Here is an 18,778-nt window from a genome sequence, read left to right on the forward strand (position 1 = left end):
AACCAAAATTTCCCATTACCCAGAAGTACAGTGCCCTGGAAATCCTTCGGTTGGTATGTGGAAAAAGGTTTTGGGGATTGTGTCCTGATGTTAACAAATATTCAGTCAGCCCTCCACATTTGCTGGGTTAGCAGCACAGAATCTGTGTGAAAATGGAAAAACCACTGAAAGTTGCTCATAAAATTGCACTGGAGGAACTAGTTTTCTCTCTAGAAATCGCTAGGTTCCTGAAGTATGAACTTATGTTGAAGGATGTAGAGATTCCTAAACAGAATATTTTAATCAAATCCACAACTCTGAAAAAGTCTAACCTGCAAATGGTAAATGTGAGATGGTAAATCTGGTTTACAATCAATTGAACACGATGTCAGTCAGTGTCTCAAACTCTTGAAATTTTTGGACCCTTGCAAAAAGCAAGGAAGCAATCTACATACGCAAAAACAACTTTTTTCTTTTTGGAAAAATAGAGAGTGAAACAGGGAGATTTTCATGGATCAGATTTGAACAGCTTGAAAAAACTGTCTAGATGTTGTGGGAATATATGTATACAAGCAAAGCATTTGCTATGTACACTGTAAAGCCACTCTAAAAGACCTTATTTACCCACTTCCTATTCTACAATCAAAATTCCTGACCTCTTGTGAGTGTTCTGTCAATCATACATAATCTTGCCCAACTGTAAACTTAGCCTTAATGACATGCAGAAAATTGAGAGGAAAATAGAGCTATGTTTGCTGCTTCACGCAACATAAGCTGGGATTTGAACTCATAGCATTAGATATAAAAAGGCTCTGCATCAGCTAAAGGAAAAGTTTTGCTCTGCAATTTTGAAATGGGAGCCAAGATTACATCTTCATACATCTAAAAAAAAAAAAAAGAGCCAAATCTATTTCTACAGTGGTTCCTTTCCCATTTTGGCCTCGTAGCAGAATAAAAATGCAGTTAAATGGTTAAGAACGCTTTAGTAGTTACCAGACCATGCTCTTCATATTTGCTTACAGACCTGGCTGAGATGTATTAAAAATTTTATTTACTAAAGTGTAATCTTTTTAATCGTTTCATGTGGAAGTGAATAGGTATTTTATTTTATTGGGATGTTTTGTTTATCTTTTAATTTTTTGTATATTTTAAATTGATTTTAAAATTACTGTATTTTTTCTATTATTTTTAAATATGACTGCAAATATCTTTAATGATTATGATTGAAAACCATCTTGGATGCCACTGTAAGAGAAAGGTGACATATAAAATAAATAAATTAAATATAGCATAAACTAGAGGAAAGTTAGTTATGGTAGAGAGATTACAGTCTATGCATCCTTTATTCACCCAGAATGATAAAACAAAATATTTAATGCCAAGAATATCAAGAAATGTCTACTCTGTAAAGGCAGTATTATTGCACATCAGACATGTAAATATGAACTTGTCTAGATGTTCTACAGCAGAATATAAAGTCCTCCTTGGCAACCACAGCAGAGTCTGAAAATTCCCTTTGAAGGCTCATTCATACTCCAGGTGTAGTTATCTCAGCCCTGTGGACAAGTTTGGATTTTGGAAAGTTTGGAATTTCCAGAGAAGTGATTCTTAACCTGTACTAGTTTCCCCCTTGGAAAGACACATTGAGTGCCAGATGTATATAAAGGTGGGATATAATCATAAGGAGGAAGAGGAGGAAAAGGAGCACCCCACCATCACCACCCTCAAATTAGAAATTAAAAATAGCAGAGTTTGAAGAAACTTGCTCTGGGCAGATGTAACTCGAGAATCTCCCACTGAGGATGACTATCAGGCAGTAGTCAAACAAATAACTTTTTCCCGGCTAAATGCCATAAAACAGCCTATGTTCTGAATGAGCAACAAGTTTTGCAATTCACTGACTGAAAAATGTAGGAATGTTTGGATGAAAAGATCATAACTGAGAGCAAGATTCACTGAAAGACTTCAAACCCATGATTTAGTCCTTGCCTTGATCTATGACTATGATTAATGGATAGCTTCCACAAAATGCACACGACCTTTTTAAGCCACCTGCTTGGATTCTTATTTTGAATGTGCCAAACTCTGTAACACCATATTACTTGGTAGATCTGGTGATGGAAAATGTCATAACGTTCCATAGTGTAGGTGCAAAAAAGTCCCAAGTTCTATAATAATTCATAAAGAATTATGGGAATGGCATCTGGTCCCTTTTCCCTTCCGGGGATCTTCAGCTCCTGATATTTCTAAAACAGAATTCATTATCCAAGTCATCATTTCCATTCATCACTGCCTCACAGCTCCTGGTATTCTCAGTTCAAAGAGTGTCACATCCATCAATCATTGTACTGCCTTCATTTTCCTTTGTCTCCTGCAGCCATCAAACCAAGATTTTTTTTATACTGCTTCTAGTATCAAGGGATGGTGGCAGTGAAAAGGCCACCTTCCCTTTTCTAAGCAAAATCATCAGAAGTTGCAAAGCTTTGAGATGTTTGTGAGCCTTCCTTCCATGAATCAGCTCAGGTGTTTAGGTTAGAAATAGTGTAAAGCAGCAACATCTAGGAGTTTATGGTTTCATCCAGTCCATACCTACATCTACCTATTTTTGGCACTCATTAGGAAGTGGCTATTCTGAAAACAATGAACAGTGGGGAAACAGTTTCTCCTTCCACTAAAATAGACATCTTCATAAAGTTTACCTTTCCAGAATAAGATACAAGCTTTGAAATTTTTGGCTTTTAGACAAAAAAAAATCTTCTCCGGTTCAGATAAAAATTGCAGCCAAAGGGGAAAGCTTTCTCTATAACAGCCACCTTCCCACTCATTCTTCCACAGTCAGGAAATATACAAATGCTGCTCTTTCCTATAGGGTAAATATAAATATTGTCGTATTTCATTTTCACATGCAAGAAAGATTTTTTTTCCTACAGAGACTCAGAAGTCTTGGATTTGTAAGAGGCATATCTCAAGCTATAATATTCACCTGAAAGAAACAAATTGACTAGGTAAGATTAATAATCCGGAACCATTTACTACAAGACAGATAAATATATAAAATGATGGCTCACCTACAGACCTACAGCCCTCTATCAGGGCCGTAGCCAGAAAAAAAATTCGGAGGGGGGGGGGGGGTTAGCGAATCATGCAGAGTAGTTCCATAACATAAAGTAATTTAGAAATCAGGCTTCATCGATAAACTTCAGTGGACACTCATGGGGATTTGGTTAACCTGTTAAAATTCACAAGTAAACCAGTTTTTTTAAATGTGAAAATTGAGGGGGGGGGGTTGAACCCTAAATCCCCCCCCCCCTTGGCTACAGCACTGAGGGCCTCTACATAAGAATATTGATTAATGGACACAAATTTGAAATTAAAAATAGCAATACCCAAAAACCTGTTGCAGAAGATGCTTCCTGGACATAAGTGATTTGCAGGTTGCAGTCCTTGAACAAGAAAATTACAAAGGAAGGCACAGAAGAGAAACTACTGAACTGTATTATATTTACAATTACAACTTACAATCCATTAGCAGAGGTATGAAGAAAGACAATGGCTTCATGGAATAGTACATGTATTGATACATGTGTCTTTGGTACTACACATATAATAAATGAAATCTTCTCAGAGAGAATGTTGAACCCTGAAAAACTGACTTTCGGTCAGCAGATTTATTGCTTGGACGCATCCACACTAACTGCTCACTGTAAAAATCTAAAAGTTGTACATTGCATTATGCAGTCCCTTGAATATTCAGGACAAAGATCACGATTTGCCTCTTTCTGGACCCTATTGTATCCCAACTCATTCCCACAACTGTGTAGATATGCTTTATAACAGTGAGCATTTATTATCACTCTGTACTGTACCTGAAGAAGTGGGTCTATATTCATGAAAGTTCATGCAGAAAAATAAAAATCAGTTAGTTTTAAAGATGCTGCTACATCTTCTTTTTTCTGTCCTCCTTTCCAGTATCCTACACAGTGGCCCCTTCCATACAGCTGAATAAAATCCCACATTATCTGCTTTGAACTGGAATATATGGCAAAGTGGACATGGATAACCCAGTTCAAAGCAGATATTGTGGGATTTTAAGCCTTGATATTCTGGGTTATATGGCTGTGTGGAAGGGCCCCCAATCAGGATTTACTTGCATACAGTTTTACATCATGTACCAACAGAGTTGTCTTCCAAGGAAACCTATTGACAATTCTCTCTTCTTTTTATTCCCAGTCTGGTCTTCAACTGCAGTGTTACATGGCCTGAGTAAGGCCTGCTGGGACCTGTCCTGACTATCTAGAACAGTTGCAGATGACGGAAGCAAGCAACCTCCCATGATCTCTGAATCCTTTTGACAGTTTAACAAAGGCAATCAGAATTCCCGCTGTGGCTTCCGCAGGCCCCAGAAAACACTTGCTGACAGTTGGTGGTCACAGAGATTTGTTACTGCTAGAAGGGGAACAAATATCGAATGTCCTGCTGATGACCTTTGTTGACAGCGTTTGCTCCCCAATGATGATGATTAGTGGGGTGATGCAGTCACTAGAGAATTGCCATCCATTTCTATTAATAAAAATGTTCACATGCCATTGCTGTTTATTTTCTAATATTTCTGACAGTGCAGGTAGTTCAGGATGCACAGACTCAAACTGATCTTTCTGCTGCCTTAACCCCTCTTCTTTTTCTTTGAACAGTGAATACTGAGGATAATCCCAGGGGTTACATCTTTCCCAGTAGCAGCACTGCTGCTCATTTAAAAAACAAAGAGGTTGTTTTTTCTGCTCTCATTGCTCAAGGACTGTAGTTGATGAATCCATGAGAAGCCCAGTTGAATTAATATTCCATTGTTATTAAGGACACTAGTCCTTCTAATGCATTCAGAGTGCACAATGATGTGATTCACTTTGAATATTCAAAATTAGTAGTCCTCAGAAACAAAAGGAATAAGAAGAGAAAAGAATACATAATTTACAGGCCAAATGGCACCTATAAAGACATTTCACTTTTGTTTATTGACTTCATCAGACAGGGTGCTTTTTAGCGAAATGATGTAGAGCCACTTCCGGTGGGGCTCTGTTGTGAAAGGGAAGGTCGACTGGTGTTGAATTAAGATCAACAGGGAAGCCGGGATGGGGTGATGGGTGAGTCGGGTGATGTGAGGCGTCTTAGAAGTAGCAACGTCTAGGGGTCTATGGTTTTATCCAGTCCATGCCTACATAGATGTGGGGTGACTTTCATAACATTTAAGTTTTTTTGGCATTCATTAGGAAGTGGATATTCTGAAAACAATGAAAAGTGGGGAAAGAGTTTCTCCTTCCACTGAAACAGAAATCTTCATAAAGTTCACCTTGTCCAGAATAAGATACAAGCTTTGAAATATTTGCCTCTTTTTAGACAAAAAAAAAATCTTCTCTGGTTCAGATTAAAATTCCAGCCAAAGGGGAAAACTTTCTCTATAACAGCCACCTTCCCACTCATTCTCTAAAACTCCCACAGTCAAGAAATGTACAAATGCTGCTCTTTCCATAGGGGTAAATACAAATATTGACCTATTCATTTTCACAAGCAAGAATGAAAAAATTGTTTTTTCCTACAGAGACTCAGAAGTCTTGGATTTGTAAGAGACATATCTCAAGCTACAATATCCACCTGAAAGAAACAAATTGACTAGGTAAGATTAATAATCAGGAACCATTTACTATAACACAGATAAATACACAAAATGATGGCACAGCTATAAGCCTACATGATCACCTATCGTTTCCAGCTAAGATCTTTCAAATGTATCCTCAATGTGCTGTAATCAGTTTTTGAGAATAATACAGCCCTCTACATAAGAAGATTGATTAATAGATACAAATTTGAAATTAAAAATAGCAATATTTTTAATCCATGCCCCTTGATGGGCACCGCCAGATTCTCCATGATGCATGAAAATTCCAGTGTTCATAAGAATCCTACAGGATTCCAGCAAGGTGTAGCAATTGAGTGCAGCATTATAGACACTTTTACAAAAGAAATACATACTACTTGGGAAAAGAGAAAAAAATGAAAGAACACAAAAAGGCAATCTTTTCTGTTTAAAAATAGTAACAGATGGTGCTATACATAAATTGTTACACCACCTTACAAGTGACAACCTCAGTTCCCTGTTGGACTAAGAGAATTTGGAATGAGAACATATGGAACTCAAGGAGGAAGGTACTTAGACCTCATCACCATTTGCAGCTCAGACGTGTGTCCGTGGGATTCACTTGAACATATGTGGCTGACAAACTGAGGAGTGCTCAGCAGGCAAGGTACAACTTTTTTGGTGTCACTCATGTGTGTTTTTAAAATACACATCTGATCCAAAAGTGAAGAAAGTGCAGAGGTTCCATTTGACAGAGCTGGGCAGAGAATATCGACTTCATCATTTTTGGACCAAACCAGCTGGATAAGAATCAGTCAGGAGGAGATTGTTTACCACTTCCCATGCTTGTCCAAATCCCATGCTTCAGACACAACAAGTCAAATTTCAGCTCTCCTATGAAAATCCACTGACTTTCCCCATTTGATTGATTTCTAAAAGTTTGGAATAAATTATGAAGTGTTTATATTGGAAGAAACCTGTAATCCCAGGATTGTCAACAGTTAGTAAATAATAGAATAAGGTTTGCACTCTTCCCCCCCCCCTCCCCCAGTCATGTTACCAATCATATCATTATGATCAGGACTAGCAGATAGTTTAAACAGGGAAGGAGGGCATCATTGATTTAAATTGAAACTGATAGACTGTTACTGAGATGTACAGCGATAAATCCACTTTACATGGGTGTATACCTTTTTCTGGCCATAGCAGAAGTTGGCTTGCTTGTTTTTATTCCGCTTTTCTCTCAAAGTGGGATCAAAGGTGGCTGAAGTTGGTATTCTATTCCACTTTCTACACCAAACAAAGCATCTCTAGTACCTCTCACAGCCAGTATCAGATTTACCATTATGCTTAGTAGAGATGTGCATAATTTCATTTTTAATTCATATTTCAGATTAAATTTGTGCATATGAATCAATATTAGAAACATGCAGGAAAGGTGGGGGGGGGGGTTAGGAATCGAAACACTCACCAATAATTTTTGTTAAGATTCTGTAACATTGGGATGCCTCCCAAGGACAGTTTAATTTTCAGTATGAGCATTAAGCAACTTTGGTAAAGCCAAGAGAACATAACGTGCTCTAAAAACCAATCTTTTTCCTATGTCCCAATTGCCATAAGGAAGGCACTGAAGGGTAAGACTAAGGTTAATGGGCAGGAGACTGAGAACAGAGCCATCTTAAATGTAGTTTAGGAAGACAAGGCCCCCTGTGGCAGAGAATGCAAAAGGCCCTACCCTAAACTATATTTCCCAGAATGCAATGGTTAGCATCTGAAGGACCCAGTGATGACTGCAGCCACTGCCAGTCATTTAGACTCAATTTAATAATAAAAAATAAAATTATTGAATCTACAAAGAGAACTCAAGTAAGTATAAGCATTAAGCAACTTTGATAAAGCCAAGAGAACAAGTGCTTTAAAACCCATTCTTTTTGCTTTGTCCTGATTTCCATAGGAAGGCACTGTGGGTGGGACTAACACAGCCAATGTAGTGTGGGAAGGCGAGGCCCCCTGTGGCACAGAATGCAAATTACATTGCAAACTGCCCTAAACTACATTTCCCAGAATGCAATGTTCAGCATTTGAAGGACCCAATGAGGGCTGCTGCAGCCACTGCCAGTCATTTAGAGTCAGTATAATAATAAGAAATAACATTATTGAATCTGCAAAGAGGACTTCTGTAAGTAAGCAGTAGTATAAATCTGTTGAAATTGTGTGGTTGTGTGTCATAAAGACAGACAGACACTCAAGGGGATTGCTATTGTCCCTTTTTGGGGGGATAAATTGTTTTTGTCTAATTTTTTAAAAATCCTCAGAAATCTGTAGATGTGTGAATCTTTATGAACCTTCTGGGGATTGATGCCCTGGATATTTTGTGCATTGTATATAAAATTCAAGTAGATAGCTCTTGTAGTTTTTAAAAAGATTTTTATATTCTCCAAAACATTGTGGAAAAGTAAAACATTTTGAAATTTGGTGGACTAAGAGTGGTAAATGTGTTGTACCATTGTAGCAAGTTTCACTCCAATAGCTTTAAAAATGAGGGAGAAAGGAGCTCCTGAAGTTTCTCCAATGATAGTCATTTAATTATGTGCATATGCAATTACTCTAACGAAATAGTAATGAAATTTCATTAGTCTCAATATGGTATTGAGTTTTTCACCAAATATATTTTAGAAACACTTTAGAAATGAAGCATCAGTGCCCCCAGTTTTGTAAGTAATTTTGAACCATTTTTTTAATGAATCACACAGGCCTAGTGCTTAGGTGTGCTTAAACATGGGCCCTGTTGGCTGGGGACCCCATCTTCCTACCCCAAAAAAATTATGATTGATTTTGCAATTCTAAATTTGAAAACTTTTTTTCTGAGTGATTAAAGACATAATGGTAGAATTGCTAGTCTATGGGAATATTCCACAAATCAGGAAGTGTAGGCCTACCAGGCTTACCTCCTTCTGGGCCCATGCAAGGGACATCATAAACTAACTAGCACAAGGCTTCATTTGTCCTAAATCTGGCACTGCAGCCATTTGGTGGGTGGTGTGAAGTGGGTAAGCAGGCAACAATGAAGAACCAGCAAATTATGTCCCTTTAGCCCAGTGGTTCCCAACCTTTGGGCCTCCAGGTGTTTTGGACTTCAGCTCCCGCAGTTCCTAACAGCTGATAAGCTGGCTGGGATTTCTGGGGGTTGAAATCCAAAACACCTGGAGGTCAAAAGGTTAGGAACCACTGCTTTAGCCTGATGCAGAATCATTGCATCAGCTGCTGAGGCCTCTGAAGGACCCCAAACAATCTCAATGGATAATGATCTGCATCTGGCTTGGGAACATAGCCAGACAATTCACCAGTCCCCAGTCTGCTCTCCACCAGTAAATGAATGGACATATTGCTAGCAGTAGTTAAATAATAAGTGAATTGGTGGGACAAGAGGAGTTAAGAGAAGAAATACAGCACAGTTCTGCCTCTGGGACTATTATGCCACGCTATTCCATACAGATCACAATAACAGCCATGCTCCTGCTTCTAATAGTGTCCATTAATTGATTAGATTCTCCAGTCTTAAAGCAAAAGTGGCACAAATGCTTCTGGTACCCATGGTCTGCTTGTGGACCAAGAATGGGGTCTTGCTCCAGCATTTTGTGGTAGGGTTCTCTACTTTGGTCTACCTTGGTCCTTCTGATGTTGTGATAATAATGTTAAAGATCCCACACTACACTGGAGTAGAAATGAGGAAACATATTTTCATTTCAGTGAATTTCTTAGATTACAAGTTTGCTTTGGATCACATCCATATCAGTTTAATATTGTAGGAGGGTGTGTAAAAAGGGTGTATCACAGGTTGTACCCATTTTATGTTATGAATTCAAATCTTTGTTATGTTTTGACTTGCAAGTATGAAAAAAGAACTAAAAATTCCCCTTCTGGGTAAGATTAGGAAAGTTGTTTGCATATTTTTAATGCTTTTTCATATGGGCATTGTTGAAAATTTTGTCACCTCCATCCAGCACATTGTTCAATGACTAACATTAAGAAAATTGTCTTTCTACCACCATCCACACTATTATGTGTACTCACAACGCACTACATACGTTTGAAGCGGGCCACTGTCAATTGCATAATTCCACCTTGGATAGGTTCATGGCATGAAGAAATAAGAAAACTTTGTTGTTTTAAACACTGGCAGCAGCAATGTGAAGACCGAGGGAACCTGCCCTATAGGAGGTCAGACTCTTAGGCCATCTGGTACAGGGATTAGTTCCTCCCAATATACTGCAGATCCCAGAAGTTTGGGCTAGGATAGCTAAGGCATATTAGAAATTGTAGTCTGGAGGAACAGATGTTTCCCACCCTGTTCCAACCCAATATGATCTATCCAAGGAATAAGCAATCATGGGTCTTCCAAACAAATCTGCACTTGCAAAAGCTAGACGTGCAGGGTGGATAACAACTGCAAATAAAAATAATGAAAACTGGATAACAACTGCAAATAAACATTTACATTGCAAACACAATTTTGTTACATTGCAGAAAGCTTCCCTAAGCATGTTTAGTCCCTCCCACATTATTCTATAGTCAACTACCAACTTCAAATGTTGTCATTTATAGGACAACAACAAAGGAGGGTGAAAATACAGTAACCTGTGAAAAATCAAAACTGAGCTATTAACCTGCAAATGTGGAGGAATAACTGCAGTGTGCTGTCTCTCTTCTCCAGCGGAGTATCATTTAAATAGCTACTTACATTAATGTGACTGGAGTAAGGAAGCATGGAAATACATTTCCACCAGTATGAACTCCTGTCAGATGTGAATGTCTTTTCAGTCATTCATTCATGTCCTTCTTACTCTTAATATAGAATTTGGGAGCTGCCTAATGCTTGCCTTCAATTAGGCATCTTGACTAATACAACTTTGCTTGATTTTCATCCATACTGCTCAGTTGCAAGCACTCTGAAATGCCTCATTGGGAGCTCTCAAAATTACTTGGAGTGGTGAATACTTCCCACTCTACAAAGTGACCTAGTGAGCCAGTTCAACCAACCTGAGGACCAGTTCAGGTTTTATCAGTGATGACAATAATGCGACAGAATTCATGGACCTTCACTTCAATATATATACTACAAGCATTTGTTCTGGTTACTGCTTGATACCTCTTAATAGCCAGCTATATGGCCATAAAGACCATTAATAGCTAGAATGAGGATTCAGGTCAGGACACAATCAAACTACAAGTCAGAGAGGTTTTCTAGGAATGGTTCCCCAAGTATTGAAGACACTGCCTCCCTAGACTAGCCAGTGAAATATCTGAAAGTGCCATAAAAACCCAAACTATAAACATGGCATTCAGGCTTTGACTTCCTCCTTTAGTCTCAACCTCATTACTCCAAACCTTGGCTGACAGATTGGCTCCAGCTCACAGGGCTACCTATGTTGTAAAGCATATTGACAAGCTGGAAGTTATCCAGAGGAGGACAACTAAAATGATCAAACATCTGGAGACTGTGAATCACTATGAGGAGCGCCTTAAAGAGCTGGGGAAGAGAAGGTTGGGAGGAGACATGATAGCCATGTATAAATATGTGAAAGGATGCCATAAGGAAGAGGGAGCTAGCTTGTTTTCTGCTGCCCTGGAAACCAGGACTCAGAGCAATGGGTTCAAATTGTAGGAAAGGAGATTCCACCTGAACATTAGGAAGAACTTAATGACTGTAAGAGCTGTTCAGCAGTGGAACTCTCTGCCTCGGAGTGTGGTGGAACCTCCTTCATTGGATGCTTTAAACAGAGGCTGGATGACTATCTGTCAGGGGTACTTTGACTGTGCTTTTTCTGCGTGGCAGAGGGTTGGACTGGCTGGCCCTTGCGGTCTCTTCCAACTTGATGATTGTATAAAAACACTCCCCCTTTTCCATTAAAAATAATAGTACATGAACACCCAGATAATGTATTGTCAGAAATTATGGAACTCTATAATTTTACCAAAAGAGGAAAAATGCAGTATCATGAAGTGGTTTCATAGAATCGTAGAGTTGGAAGAGACCTCACAGGCCATCCAGTCCAACCCCCTGCAAGAAACAGGAAAGTCATAAGTATGTGTGATTTATAAACTCAGGAGTTTCCAGTAACATTAACAACTCATGATAGTCCCATTTCTTTTCTTAAACCAATGAACAAGCTCTATGTACATCTCAACACTTTCCCAATTCACTGGGCACATCTAGTGGCCTTTGCTTCTCATATAATAAATACATTGATGTTTCCCCTGAGTTCTCAAAAGAATGTATATGTTTGTTCATGGCTATTCAAGAAAGTACTTCTTTCAACTAATGCACTGCTCATGAATATATTTTCAAGTAACCCAGAGTCCAACAGGGAGGTCAACACCACCAGCTGTGAGTTGAAATTGAGATGTGTAAGGCTCTGATTAGTCAATCAATCCGGTCCTTCAAATGTCTGTGTAGGTGTTATGAGAATATTGCTTATTGGTCTAATCCTCCTCGCTAGAGATTATTGGGGATGTTGCTACATTGCTAAAACACTGCTCTGATGCTACTGAAAATAGCTTCTAGGCATTGCAAACTCCTGCAACAGATATAAAATACAGTCTTTACCACCCTGTCATTCTGGTATCTGGTAAAAAAAAGTTTTCAATGCCAGCAGTGCCCAGATTTCACAAGTGCGAGCATAGCTAGAAACATGACACACAAATAACTAGAAAAACTTCCCTTTTGGTTTAACAACAACTTGACAGCCAAGAGACTAGGAAGATTTGGCAGCTGGTTCAACACTTTGTGGTAGCAACACGAAGTGACTCATGCCATTGGTGCCATTCTCCTTTAAGGAATTACATTCCTTTATAATTTTGTTCTCAAGGGAAGGAGCAAATAATTTCAGCAGTTTTCTTCCCTCTGGGAGAAAAAACTTAGAAAAGTGAGCAGTTTGCAAAGGCTGTTTGTAGTTTAGGACTTACTTTGTGCAAAGTTCACATGGTGCAAAATTTTCACATGACAAAATAAACCACGATTTTTCACTTGGGAAAAAGCATATTTTGTGCAAAGAACAGAATTTTCTATGAACAAAAAAAATATGTAGAAGCACTATTTACTGTGTAGAAAGTACTATTCCCTGAACAGATAATCTGTGGAAAAATACCATATATATATATATTTCCAAGGCAGAAGAATATATAATTTCTAACTGCAGTTATTCCCATCCATTTATTTATTTACCCTATTTATACCCTGTCTTTCTCTACCCCGAAGGGGACTCAAAGCAACTTACATATGGCAATTATTCAATGCCTTAAACATATACAAAACATAAGCTTAAAATAAATTGAATCAAAATTAATACATATTAAACATTTAAAAACATTACATTCAATATTAAAATCATGCCATTCAGGTTTTCCCAAAAATCTGAAAAATATGGGGATTTAACATTTTTTCTAATATTTTAAAATATTATTGTATTTTTTTTTCCACAACAGGTTATATTTTGCTTCAAAATGAAGCATGTGGTGGAGAAAGGGATTGAAAAGGAGTCAACAGGACCATATCAGGGAGGATGTCTATGTTGGGTTGCTGTGAGTTTTCCGGGCTGTATGGGCATGTTCCATAAGCTTTTTTTTCTGACGTTTCTCCCACATCTATGGCAAGCATCCTCAGAAGTTGTGAGATACTTCACAACCTCTGAGGATGTCTGCCATAGATGTGGGCAAAAGCTCAGGAGAAAATGCTTATGGAACATGGCCATACAGCCCAGAAAGCTCACAGTAACCCAATATAGACAGTGATTCTGGCCATGAAAGCCTTTGACAATATGATATCTATGTTCCTTTACACTGAAATGCCTCTGGATGATAGTATTGCTTTGCATACCACACCGTAATAAACTAAGCTTTCATGTAAGCCAGAAATGAAAATGTCTTGCCCTCCAGACATTTAATTGTTAACATTCCCTTACTATCAACTCAGCAGGTCTAGGCAGATCTATGGAGGGCCCCACTCCCATGTAAGTTTTTAAACAACATTTCGAAAACCTAGTATCTTCAAAATGTGTTGACTACAATTACCATTATTAAAAACTGCCTTGGCCCATGCAATTCAACAGATTTGTGAGATACTCTCCACCAGACACTTGCCTAATGATGAGCAGATATCATGGGACCAAAGTAGCAAAGGTGTGAACTTGATAGAAAGGAGTAAGATAAGGGTCATGAATAGAGAGGTAAAGGTAACTCAATGAAGAAAGAAATTTCATTACTGAAATTTGTGAGTCTTTCCCTGTCAGTCTTCTAAATGGCTCTCTATTTCTCCTTTCACTCTGCACTGATTTCTTCCTCCATCCCTGTTAGCAATTTTCAGGTGACAATAAAAACTTTAGCACAAATAAGGTCAATGTAGCAAATGGAAGGGAAGAGAATTGCTTCCATTTTCTATTGTCAGTTGTTAACCTTCTCTTAATCAGCCCTAACAGGATCTTTAACAGAGCAATCCTAAACTCACCCCTCAGGATGAGAGGTACGGCTCTGTACACTGAGGGAATGGCCACCACATTGAATGCATGTCCTGCAGGGAGGTATGAAAGCATAAAACACAACCAGAATCTATAAAATATAATAAAAGTGGAAACACATTTCCAGGATCTCTAGAAATGCCTCCACAATTCATCAGTGAAGAACTAGAACAGCCAGATAAAGTCACAAGGATGAGGAAATTGTCCTAGAACACAGAATGCATTACCACACATGTCATATGTAAGACAACTGTATTGCCCATATGGTCACATCCAAAATAATCTAAAGAGGAATTTAAATACCCTTATATTCCTTGTTTTATGAGTACCCATCTAAGAATGGAAAGAAAGCTCCCCGTTTTTCATGCCCTAGCCAAAACGAGAGACTTGGGAAAATACCTAAGAGAGAAGAATGTTTGCCTGGCATTCACATTTTTCTAAGTGTCCTGGAAAATTATTCTACACAGAAATACACTGGGGAGAGGGCATCTGCAAAACTGTATGTATTGACTGATTTGCAAATAAGACTATATACATTTCACAAACTATATTTTGATTGAACAAAATTATTTTTTTGTCCAAAAACTACAAAACAGTGCATATTTCTGTACAGAAAATTGCACATACATATTTGCATACTTTTGCAGTGGGAGAAACCAACAGAACATTTCCATGTGCAAAGATGAAATAGAAAAAGATTTACATCCCTACACAACACACAAGTGATTTACACCTTTCTTTAAAAGAAATAAAAAGGAGGAGATTACACATACCCCAGAACCCACATTGGTCTTTGCATAGATAACACAGAGTCCTCTTAGCCAAGGGTTTCAAGACTTATGCAAGCTGTAAATAACTCTCGTATAATGCTGTGAAAAGGATTAGATGACAGGCTGAGGAGGACAAAAGGGGGATGTGTGTGTGTGTGTGTGTGTGTGTGTATCATAACCACAGGCAGTTACATGATAGAATTGGCAACAGAAAAAAAGAAAGAAGACTTTACAAGGACATGGAAAGAGTACTTGTCTAGAACTTGCACACATCACATGGCCAGGGGCCCTGCAGGCTGGGGAGTGTACTTGTCATCCCCAAAAGTAATCTTTCCAACCTCTTCAATGTTCTAGTTACCATAAAAGCAAATGTTTGACCCATCCCAATCTAATCTGGCAGGGACTCTTCTTCTGCTTTAAACAATCCCTTCCCCATTCAGTTCTGATGAGAAAGGAATACATTCAATATTTTCCCAGTGTCCAAACACTCTGAATTCCTCTAGCTTCAAGGATAAAATAGCAATGCAGCAATGTGCTGCAGCTGACTGAGTTTTATTAGTTCACATAATTGTCTCTTATTAATTTGTACTCTGCATAATAAAATAAGCACTCACCTTCACCGTCTGTCCAGCTTCAGGACCATCCTGTAGACAAGGAGGAGGGAAGGGAGGAGGGGAAAGTAAAAAAGAAAGAAAATGAGACGGAGGTAAGGGCAGCCAATGAGGCTCTCCTGGGTATTCACAAATATTGGCCATTAATAATTTAGATCCAATTTCATTGTGCATTAATTTATAGCACTCTCGTGGGTGCGATTTGGCACCAAAGCATTTAGGGACAAGACACCTTTCTATTTTGAGTCCTGATCAAATGGGAAACTATGGTCGGAAAAGGAATAAACGCTGGCACATTTATTCCCTCAGCCCTTGCTATCTTATATCACAGATGCTCCCAATAAATGTTGGTGCTCACCAAGATTTATGGGGGCTATTTATAAAAGACAAGTTAGTTGTTGGCAGGCACAGTACTGTAAAGTAGCCTTCTCTGCACAATGCAGTTTTAAGAAAACAGAGAGGGCCTGCGATGTCAGAGGTGACCAATGAGTCAAGTCCTTCACTGTCATGTCCCACTGTCATAAGCATGGGTGGGGAGGCTGCCATTTCATGGGGGGTTGAAGCAATTTTCTTCAAGCTTTAAATTCTAAATTGAACTGTAAAGATAAAAGACTGACTAGAACTGAGGGTGTGTACACCCTATTCACTTTGGCAATGGCACCATTAAGGTTGGTGTCATCGAGTGCAGTAATTCATCATGTCACCCTTCATAGGCCTCCTACCATACCAGATGTTATAGAACTCTTAGTAATATTTTTTGCACTACTGTTACTTGTAAATCATAATTTTTGTATATCACTGAGTGCAATGGCAACATCAATGACTGGAGCATGTACAGATAAAACCATGTGATTCAAAGTGTCATTGTAATTGTGTAATAATGACAGCTCTGATATGTGCATTAGAAGCTTCAAAAGTAAGTTATGCAAAGAGCTTTAGCCTTATGGGGGTATATTGATACAGTACATATAAGCTGGTCTTATGAAAAATGTTTTTGTGGTGACCGTATATCTAGTCACAGGGATATTTTTATAACCATAATAAATTTTATATAGGTGGTCACTTTGGGATTACTTCCTCTGATGGTGTCATGTGTCGTCCACACCTACGACACCACCTCTTCACAATGATGTCACTGACTTTAGTATACATATGAGAACCTAAGGATAGGGACTGGAACCCCTGACCTCACCCTTGATATATATTTACCGAAATTTAAAATATTTGTGTCCCACCTTTCATTCTTAGATGCTCAAGTTTCAACAGGGCTAATTACTTCAGTTCTGTTGCTAGTTCCATGCAATTCCAGGCCATTCTCAATGTACTCTGGATTACAACAGGGAAAGCTTCTAACTATACATTATTTCTGGAGAATCCATTTCCTATCAAGTTATAGTGGGCATTATTGTTAATGCCATAGGATACAATGGAGGTCAAGGAGATTGGCAGATACTTCTATTAAAATAGTTAGTCATAATGTCCCTGGAAGTCAAATTGAGTGCTGGCTCTGCTACCTCAGTGTATGCATCTGGCATTCTAAAAACAGGTTACACATGTATGTTTGGATGTACATGACCACACTGATCTAAATCCAATTATTAGAGTAGATCCTTGAATGAGATAAACTTCAAAAATATTGATCAGCCAGGTTCATTCACTACATCTACTCTAGTTGGAATTAGCAAATGGATTTAGGTTAATGGGTAATATACTAGCTTGAGTGTTGGATTAGGACTATGGGAGATCTGATTTCAAATCCATGTCAGTCATGGAAATGCACCAGGTGTGATCTTGTGCAAAGTCACATTCTCTCAACCCAGGGGGAACAGCAACAATGTATGTGCACTCAAAGGCACAAGGGTTCCTGTATATCCAACCTGTGTTTTTTAATGTGCCAGAAGGTGCAGCCCTAACTATCACTCTCTTTGTATTCACCAAATACTTTAAGGCCACTAACTGAGACTGATGACCTCATTGGACACAGGCTTCCCTGTATCTGACGACCATTATATGGCCTGTGTAGACCCACACAATGCAGTTCAAGGCAGTTCTACTGCATTATATGGGTGACCATATGGCAATGTAGCCAAAATCTGCCTTTCTTCTGAAATGGATCTTTCAAGTGCCTGAAATTTATTTCTACATCTGAATTGAGAGAACTTCACCATAACCATGATTAATTTTGGTAAACACATAACACTTAATGGGACACAGTACCTTGTAGGACACAAAAAATCCATTTCTGTGCCCCTCAAAGTCATATTTGTAGATTTTCAGTGAAACTAATGGTACACTTTTCCTTGTCACATGGCATTGTAGAATTGTCCCAAAAGACACACAGTTAATTAGTCAGGGTTTTTTCATTTAAGCCAGCGATAATATTGACTTTCTGTTGTCATGTTGCAGCAATGAATCTTACCACACAAAGGAGATTAGAGATCAGTACCAGAAGTATCATTCTTTTATTACAAGCCTGAAAACCCTCTTTGGGGAGCATTTGTACGTCTATAATTTTCTGATTATAGGACTAGTAAGAAAAATTACTGAGTGAACTGAAGCCAGGCAGAGGCAGAGACTGACCTGAACTGAAATGGTGAGTGAAGTGCCACCAAAATGTTGTTCAACCACATTTCCCACTAGTTGTGTTGCACGAAATAAATCAGCCACTTCTTCGGGGAGTAGGTCACGGAACCGTTCCACAGGACGGAGTGGGCAAATGAGAACATCTGGTTTATGTAACGTTAAGGCACAATTTCACATTTAGGCAACAAATTATAAAAGCTTTATACTCTGTTTGACAAAAGAGGCCAAAAAGAGGGTATGCTCCAATGAGATTTTTGAAATACAAGACTAAAGCAAGAAAATGAAATGGGTTTAAAAACAGACAGAAAGAACCACAGAAAAACTGTAGACTGAGCATATTCTAATACAATGAATGTTTCTCTCGATTTACCTTGGAAACCACAAGTTGCATCTATCTCATATTGTGGTTATCTCCAAACCTACAATTCCCCTCAAAATTCTGAAGCATGTAATATTTATAGAGAATTTTCACATTGTAGATTCATCATCATACAAACGTTCTCACATTTTTAAATTAGTGTGGGTTCTCCTTCACCTTGGGTTTCCTGATGAATACAAGGCAGGATGTTGTGGACACTGCACCTATGGAAAGAGAAGAATCTATGGATTACATTACTGAAATATTTCAGACGTTTTAGAAGTAGCAGCACATCAGTTGAAAGTCTGTTTAGAAATACATCCCACTCAATTAAT

General features: G+C 38.5%; 1 protein-coding gene across 3 annotated transcripts in view; it reads right to left on the reverse strand.

Annotated features, from left to right (window-relative positions):
* The window catches only part of fhit (fragile histidine triad diadenosine triphosphatase), a 998,292-nt gene that overhangs the window by 284,505 nt on the left and 695,009 nt on the right, over positions 1 to 18,778 (reverse strand). For all 3 annotated transcript variants that reach the window (XM_062969657.1, XM_062969656.1, XM_008105413.3), the window contains 2 exons: positions 18,083 to 18,228; positions 15,506 to 15,535 (listed from right to left, as the gene is read on the reverse strand). In XM_062969657.1, coding sequence (XP_062825727.1) covers positions 15,506 to 15,535; positions 18,083 to 18,228 — 176 coding nt within the window. The remainder of the gene's footprint in view (positions 1 to 15,505; positions 15,536 to 18,082; positions 18,229 to 18,778) is intronic.

This window comes from Anolis carolinensis, chromosome 2 (genome assembly GCF_035594765.1).
Source record: "Anolis carolinensis isolate JA03-04 chromosome 2, rAnoCar3.1.pri, whole genome shotgun sequence".
NCBI classification, from domain to species: domain Eukaryota; kingdom Metazoa; phylum Chordata; class Lepidosauria; order Squamata; family Dactyloidae; genus Anolis; species Anolis carolinensis.